Source organism: Penaeus vannamei, chromosome 3, assembly GCF_042767895.1.
Source record: "Penaeus vannamei isolate JL-2024 chromosome 3, ASM4276789v1, whole genome shotgun sequence".
NCBI classification, from domain to species: domain Eukaryota; kingdom Metazoa; phylum Arthropoda; class Malacostraca; order Decapoda; family Penaeidae; genus Penaeus; species Penaeus vannamei.
Genome location: NC_091551.1, coordinates 44,153,461 through 44,161,654, shown reverse-complemented (window position 1 = coordinate 44,161,654; position 8,194 = coordinate 44,153,461). Strand labels below are relative to the sequence as shown.

The 8,194-nt window shown below is 34.6% G+C and overlaps 1 protein-coding gene across 13 annotated transcripts in view; it reads right to left on the bottom strand.

Annotated features, from left to right (window-relative positions):
- Positions 1 to 460: 460 nt before the first annotated feature.
- The window catches only part of LOC138859187 (cartilage acidic protein 1-like), a 13,377-nt gene continuing 5,643 nt past the window's right edge, over positions 461 to 8,194 (bottom strand). For 6 of the 13 annotated variants that reach the window (XM_070113321.1, XM_070113325.1, XM_070113311.1 and 3 more), the window contains exons 7-16: positions 8,189 to 8,194; positions 7,864 to 8,012; positions 7,599 to 7,682; positions 6,708 to 6,846; positions 6,473 to 6,579; positions 5,722 to 5,909; positions 5,369 to 5,501; positions 2,354 to 2,534; positions 2,117 to 2,233; positions 461 to 844 (exon numbers count right to left, since the gene is read on the bottom strand). The exon at positions 8,189 to 8,194 is cut by the window's right edge and continues 132 nt beyond it. In XM_070113321.1, coding sequence (XP_069969422.1) covers positions 705 to 844; positions 2,117 to 2,233; positions 2,354 to 2,534; positions 5,369 to 5,501; positions 5,722 to 5,909; positions 6,473 to 6,579; positions 6,708 to 6,846; positions 7,599 to 7,682; positions 7,864 to 8,012; positions 8,189 to 8,194 — 1,244 coding nt within the window. In that variant the 3' untranslated portion in view covers positions 461 to 704. The other 7 variants (XM_070113342.1, XM_070113366.1, XM_070113354.1 and 4 more) reach the window with 3 other exon arrangements.

The window sequence follows — 8,194 nt, the reverse complement described above, 5'->3', positions numbered from 1 at the left end:
AAGTTACTTCAACACACAAAAACCAGATGTTGCAAAAATCAAGTACAGATTAAAATCCAAAGTGGAGAAATGAACCTCACTGTCATTGGTTCCCTTTATCTGTGATACTGTCAGTTGCTTTATTATTTTCATGTAACTGCAACATCATAATTGCCAGTACATACACATCAAATTGCATCTGTCTTCATACTTCGTAATTTTGATTTGTGTCTCCCCTTTTCTTTTAATCCTCATTTCCATACTTTTTGTCATTTTTTATCTCTCTTCTCTTTTCCATTCTTTCCCTACTACCCCAGTCTCTTCAATCCACTCTCTGTCTCTCATATTTTCTCCTTTTTCCTCTCACACTTAACTGACAAGGTACATATTGCTTTTCCTTACATTATTTATGATGTCTTAAGGGAGATGTAGGTGGTGTTAGTCAGCATCAGTAACAACAAGGTAAAACTATAGATAAATGGCTTGGTATAAAACTTTATAAAATAGAGTATACAAGCATTACAACAAACAAGTATTGTAACAAACTTGATTTTCCTGTGAAAATATCAGTGGTTCTCTTTTGTTTTAAAGTAACTAAAGGAACATTGATCCTAGCTTTGTACAAACCAGATATAACAGATTATATGAAAAAACTGAAGCTCAGTGGAATCTGCATATAATTTTATGAAGTAAGAATTGCCCCATCAAACAAACAAGTAAATGGATCAATTTCTTCCGTTTGCTTGACAGGAATGACGGTCACGAGCTAAGGTATAGCCCCTAAAGCAATGGCAGTGATAACCTCCACGGTGGTTGTGACAATATTGTTGACAACTGTGAGTGCCCTCTGCACACTCATTTATGTCTGGAAATACAATAAAGTTACTGTGATTTAATACTTCTTTGTCCATGAGTTATTATCAAAATAAATATGTAAATACATATAGAAATATATCCATATATGAATCATCAAAATTTGAACATTGCGACATGGGCACACAGGCACGCACACCACATCCACAGACATACACATGCCCGCATCCATACACACGTTCACACCTACACATGCATGAAATATTGATCTAAGTCACAACCAGGCCAACATGGAAGAGTGACAACTATTTTTGAAGAAAAATTGGATACATAGAAACAAAAGAGTAGTAATAGTAGTAAATAAAAAATAAAACAGATGTAGAAACAAAACTAAGAAAGCATTACAGAAGCAAAGCAGAAGTAAAGACAAATAAGGTTGAAACAAATAGAACAAATAACTACTGAAGCAGCTTATCTGCAGCAGCTTATAACTACATGTATATGCTTCTTTAACCATCATTGTGGGTACAAAAACATAAGCCTTAACTAATTAAAGAAATGCCCAAGTAGCTAGAAGAAAACTACCACAGAGAAACTAAAGCAAAATAATAATCTTCACAAATTTGAACAGCACAATCAACTAATAAAGTCTAGACCTCAAAGCACATGATTCATAGAGTGCAATATTCACTAGAAATCACAAAAGGACATTGTCTTTTTCAAAATGTTAAAAACATATCAACAAAAGAGCTGGAGCAGCCCTCTTTATTTGATTAACTATTAACAAATCATGAAGATATGGGGATATAGAATACTGTTCACGTAGAAAAAGTGATTCCATAGTAATCAAACCAAACTACTACTAAAGAAGTAATATGATGTATGAAATTTCATTTGGCAAAAATTGCTTTCAGTACCTAGTTTAAATATAGCAACACACAAACATTGGAAGAGAGCATGAGTATGCTGTATGAGAAAGCAATAGGAACAATGAAGTCAGTTTTGGATAATTCAGTCAGCTAAAAGTAAAAGAAGCCAATAAAGATGTTAAAAGATTTAGTTTCCCTGACAGAAGAAAGGAACAACCTTCCTGATAACATGTGCTAGATACTTACATCAATTTGAAAAAATATTTGGTAATTAATACAGCAGATAGGACACACACACACACACTTCATAATTGTACAATTTAGTAAACTGAATTGAATTTCCAATTCTCTGACAGATACTATCAAAATATTCCTAACAAAATTAACATGTTGAAAGGAGAATATGAATTGCATAAGGATTCTCAAAACTAAATTTATATCTATCAATCTCTTACCTCTACAGTCCCCATTAGTGTGGTCTAGACGATACCCATTGCGACATCTGCATTGGTAGGAGCCTGGCGTGTTGGTGCAGAAATGGGCACACACCTGTCCTTGGCATTCATCAATATCTAAAACAATAATAATTAAAAATCACAATGGCACGTTCTTGGAGCAATCAGAATATAAAGCATTAATCCTTGGAATAGTATCTCAATTTTCTGTGAATAAAGAAACACTACAGCACTCACCTTCACATGTAAATTGCTGTGATGCCTGATAGCCTTCTGGACAAAGAATGTTTGGTACACACTTGTAAGAACCAAGAGTATTTACACATCTATAACGTCGTCCACATGTATTTTCTGTATCACACTCATTCATGTCAATGCAGCGTCCACTTGTGAAATCAAGTGTCCATCCAGGTGCACACTGTTAAAACAAATCAGAAAATAATATCAGTATAACTATTTGAGAATATTACAGAAAGATGGACTGATAAAAATTGAATTTTTAATGTTTATAAATAAGATTTGCATTCATTCATCAAACCAATGAGATTTGTATTTTTCAGACATCATAACTATTCCACTGTAAGGAGTATTCAGTACATTAAGAGAAGATAATGGTATATCCATATGCAACATTACACGACTCTTTTTTTAGCAAAACACAAAAGTAACAGAACACAAAATTTTACTTACCAAACAAATACCATGAGCTGATGTTCCCTTGTAGTAAATGTGTTACATATGCAGCAAAATTCACAAAATGCTTCAAGAGATGTTGCATCCACAGTTTGATATCAATTCTTTGCCAGTGAGAGAGAGAGAGAGAGAGAGAGAGAGAGAGAGAGAGAGAGAGAGAGAGAGAGAGAGAGAGAGAGAGAGAGAGAGAGAGAGAGAGAGAGAGAGAGAGAGAGAGAGAGAGAGAGAGAGAGAATGAGAGAAAAGAGAGAAAGAGAGAATAAGAGAAAAAGAGAGAGAGAGAATGAGAGAAAAAGAGAAAGAGAGAGAGAATAAGAGAAAAAGAGAGAGAGAATGAGGGAAAAACGAGAGAGAATGAGAGAGAGAGAGAGAGAGAGAGAGAGAGAGAGAGAGAGAGAGAGAGAGAGAGAGAGAGAGAGAGAGAGAGAGAGAGAGAGAGAGAGAGAGAGAGAGAGAGAGAGAGAGAGAGAGAGAGAGAGAGAGAGAGAGAGAGAGAGAGAGAGAGAGAGAGAGAGAGAGAGAGAGAGAGAGAGAGAGAGAGAGAGAGAGAGAGAGAGAGAGAGAGAGAGAGAGAGAGAGAGAGAGAGAGAGAGAGAGAGAGAGAGAGAGAGAGAGAGAGAGAGAGAGAGAGAGAGAGAGAGAGAGAGAGAGAATGAGAGAGAGAGAGAGAGAATATTTCTGTTTTTATTTCTCAAACCGCAACAGCAATTATACTTCATTATTTCTATGCACATCATAGAGTAGTAGATGTTGAACGTCATGCTATTAGTGGCAGTAGATGCAAGCAAAGTCACTCAAAGGACTTGTTACAGGAAAGTAGAAGATGTAGTCTTTTACATATATTTTATTGAGAAAATAAAAAATTACAGTAAAAGATATTACCTTTTATGGTTACAATATGAAAAAGCCTGCTTTACAATGTTTTTTTTTATGAGCAATGCAATACATAAAAAAATATTTAATAGTTCAAAAGAATACCTTAAAAATCTACTGATAATGTGATGAAGACTGATTTAGATCATGAAATACTGAAAAGCAAAGCACATCATTTCTAAAATGTAACTAAAATATTTGCAGAATTATCAGATTAAAAGCTGTAACATGATTTCTTTCAACTTTTCTATAACCTTACAAGAACTCTACTGAGTGTATGAAAAAAGTCTCATTTCACTTTCCTTATTCTCATCAACATGTCATAACATGTCCTGCATACATTTATTAATACATGCAACATTCTCAATTGTCTAGTAACCCTGAAGTAACAAATGAACGATGAACAGCGTAGTTGCAAAAGAGAGATACCTCTTCCTCCTGATAAAAAACTGAACCCACTCACAATCTCTCCATGTGGGTTCAAGTTTAAATTGTCATAAAAGATAGTTACATAAAGATGAAATTCTTTAAGCATGACCACACATACTAGACACAATTCATACATTGCTCTTATGAATCAGATGCCAGACAAGATTCATACATTTCTTATATGAAGTCTTACAATTAGTTTCCAACTAGCATCAAGCACTTTTTTAGATTGGAAATCTTAAGATTTCTGTATGAAACTGGCCTGTCATTTGAGTTCATGCACACTCCCGAGACAATATAAGCTAATAATAATTTATATGCCTTCTCTTCATAAGCAGATGCTGACTACTGTTATCAATATCTAAAATAAACCAATAAGTGAATTGAATAATAAAAAGTTGAATACAATTATTTTTAAAAATAAACAATCACACAATTCCTAAATAATTTACACATACATCAACCACACATGATAAGCGAGGAATAAATAATATGAGACTATGACTGGTTCTTGACTCCCAGATGGTTTATCTTCTCTGAAAGACAAGGAGAATGGAGTTAGACTTAACCTGACCTATGGATCAGCGTTGAAGGCAAGTCTGACATTCTTCTTTTGGAGGTGAAAAAAAGGAGAAAAAAAAAAAAGATAAATCCAAGAGTTGTCTGGGACTAGAAACATATTTCATATACTTATTATATTTTCTTTAACAGCAGCCTTTTCATTTTGATATTTAGAACCTTATAGTTCAACTTTTGAGAATTCTTGAGATTTTCCCCCCTGCAAAGACAGATATGAAAGAAAATCTTAGTGTTGTATATGAATTTGGAACCCAATGACTAAGTCTGGTTTCAAGCTACACATGCTGCATGCTAGTTTGTATCTATTATTTGCAATAACTAATTTTTGGTCCTGATCTTTGAAAAATGATACTCGTCTCAGACTTCACTAAGCTCTATTCAATCAATTTGCTGCATAATCTGTTGGGCTTAAATGAGTGCCAGCAGATGTTAGTAGAATCTATCATTATCTCAAGTAAGGCATTCTGCATTGACCTAGCCTTCATTATTTCAACATAGTGCAATCCTACCACTTGGAATAATTTCAATATCAGGATGGAATAAAGGGAGAAATGGAGGCTCGCAAATCTAGAACAAATATCTGTTTGCGTATATTGCTGTAAGAGTACATGCCAACAGAAGACTGGGCATGCTAATCTTCGTCGCTGAATTCATTACAGATTTTTGTAGTCTAAGTACCTGAGAGTTAGAGGTAATGGGAGCAACTGTTTGTCCACTGGTGCCAGGATGAGTAACAGTCATCTCACTATTCATATTTGTTGAATTGAGGTCAATTGCCTTGAAGCTTGTATCTGGCCACAGAACTTCCAGCCTGTATGGAGAGAAAAATCAATCATTAACCATCACTGAATCATTTCAGCAATAAAGAGATGAATTAATGAGCATTCTGTTAACCCACTAACGCGGGTATATTTTGAAGCCGAAAATAATAGTTTCCAGGCAGCTACAAAATCGGCGTGAGGGGCCAATATGCACATTATATTCCCATAAACAGAACATAATGTCAACCCTAGGTAATAAGATCATCTAACCTTGTGGGTGTTTCCGTGTTGAAGCCAAAGTGAGCCACTGGTTCCATCTGGCAGAGGTACCCAGATCCAGCATCAATCACTCTTGAGTATTTCCCATTGTTAGTATGAAGTGTCACCTGTGCTCCTCTGGCTGGAGCTCCGTGCTGGGTGCTAACACGTACACGTAGCCACCCTTTTGGTCTGTTCTCCTGTAGAGTTAAAAAATTTTATGTGTTCAGACAAGTGGCTTTTACAGATATAATCCTTGCACGTGTTTATATTTTAGATAGAGATTAAAAAATCACAGGCAAGAGCAATGGTTCTTAACTTTTTAGGAGTCAAGGATCCCTTTGAAAATGCGGTGAAACTATAGACCCACTTCCCCAGAAATACTTACATCAACACAACTTTTCATGCAATGTGTATAGTATACTGTATTTATTGAGATTTGATTGTGTCATACATAAATCAGGCTCATAAAATATTATCAAACTTTAAAATAAACAATCTATAAATAAAATAAGTAATCTAATAAAACACTCGCTTTTTATGCAAAAAGTAATGTTGATTTTTATCTGATCCTCACAGACCCCTTATGGATCCTTGAGAGCCAGGTGTCCATTATCTTAATAAACCCAATGAATATTCATCCTAATAAATCTGATAGTTATTTATCTTCATGAATATGGTAATCAGTGAACAAAGACATAAATACTGGCCCTATTGACTTTTTACTATCTTTACAAATAAGTAAGAAGCGATGTCAACTTACTTCATCGGAATTAACTCTGTAGACACTAATTGGTTGTTCTGCAGACTCTCCATGTGACAGAATAACCTCCAGTTTTCCATCACCATCTAGATCGGTCACTGCACCGCCTGTGTAAATCATAGCCATTGTCAAATATGAGGAAAAAATATGGCCTTGTACATTCAAAATGGTCTCCCATAAAACTTTTAAAAAATCAAACAATAAAACTGAACCAAATTTAAATTACAGATTTTACCTGTTCCTCTGCCATTGGGTTCTAGTGCATCACCAATGTTAATTTCTTTGATTGACGGATCTTGACCATTTATGCCTCTGAGAACTTGGTAAAGCCTGTTAGGAGCAGGTCCACGGTAAGCAATATTATTCAGTAGAACCTGCAGGAGTAAAGTTCTTTCATTAGAACAAGGTTTTCAAAAAAGGAGAGAGAGAGAGAAAAAAAAAAAAGCAGTAAAAAAGTCTCTTGTTTTTTGTCACCATAGGAAGAGCTGCAAATTGCAATTAACAAAGGAACAAACACATGATAATAATAATAAAAATAAAATAGTCATGAATGAGAAGCAGTCATAAAATCTTCATTTTTTCATATTAATTTCCCCTGATTTCAAAGTTTGCAATTTTACAGTGAAATTTAATAGAATCTGCAGGAGTAAAATTGTCCCAATTGAACAGGTTTTCAACTATAAAAAAATATATATATTAAAAAGTTTGTTGTGTTATGTAACCGTACAAACAACTGCAAATTGCAATCAACAAATAAAAAAATAAAAAAATCACAGAAAACAAAATACAGTCATCCCAAACAATGTTTGTGGCTCAATAACCATATTAAATTCTTGGTGGAAATTTGACTGACATTTCTGAATATGGTGTTATTTCAGAATTATGAAATTTATTGAAAACTTTACAATTGATGTGAGGTTGGGAACCACTGCACTGAAAGTAATTTGAGAATTGCAAGTGTTACTTGAGAAAGGCAGAGTTTGAGGAAAGTAATCATATGGAAAGAATATAATCATATGGAAAGAATATAAACAAGAATGAAACAAGTGCTCCCGGTAAAATGAATAGATCATTGTCATCAACTATATCTTTTATATTCCAGAACTAGTCACTAAGCCATCCTTACCTCCAAATTACCATCATTGTTGAAATCAGCTGCAATGACTGTTCGAATGGGAGATGGCCTGGCAAAGTCTTCAGTTGCAATATTCTGTCAAGGAGAAGTAAGTTCTCAAATACCATTCCTCTATTACTACAACAGTAACAAAAATAACAACAACAAAACAACAAAAAAACAAGAATGTATCCTACACACATCCTTAGATAAGTTGTATTCTACACTCGTCCTTAGATAAGAATGTATGTGAATATTAAACTATTTTACAACCTACCCTGAATTTGGGTCGGCCTTCATCATCAGCTGTCTGTAGGAAGAGTCTATGGGGCCCATTCCAGTTGCCGTACACAATGTCGAGTTTCCCATCTCCGTCAAAGTCAGTCAGCATAACACCCCTTCCATGCTCATATGAATCCGAAACACCTGAAAGGGAAATATCGTTTTCATCATTCTCTGCTCACATGTTTCTCCATTTATAGTTATTTCCCAATATGTAAATATCAAAGTTCCCAAGGATGAAATGAAACAATATAAGGAATATCCCATAAATTATTAGTTTTTAGCTCATTTCACCTATTCAAGCTTGAAATCATACATACCTGATT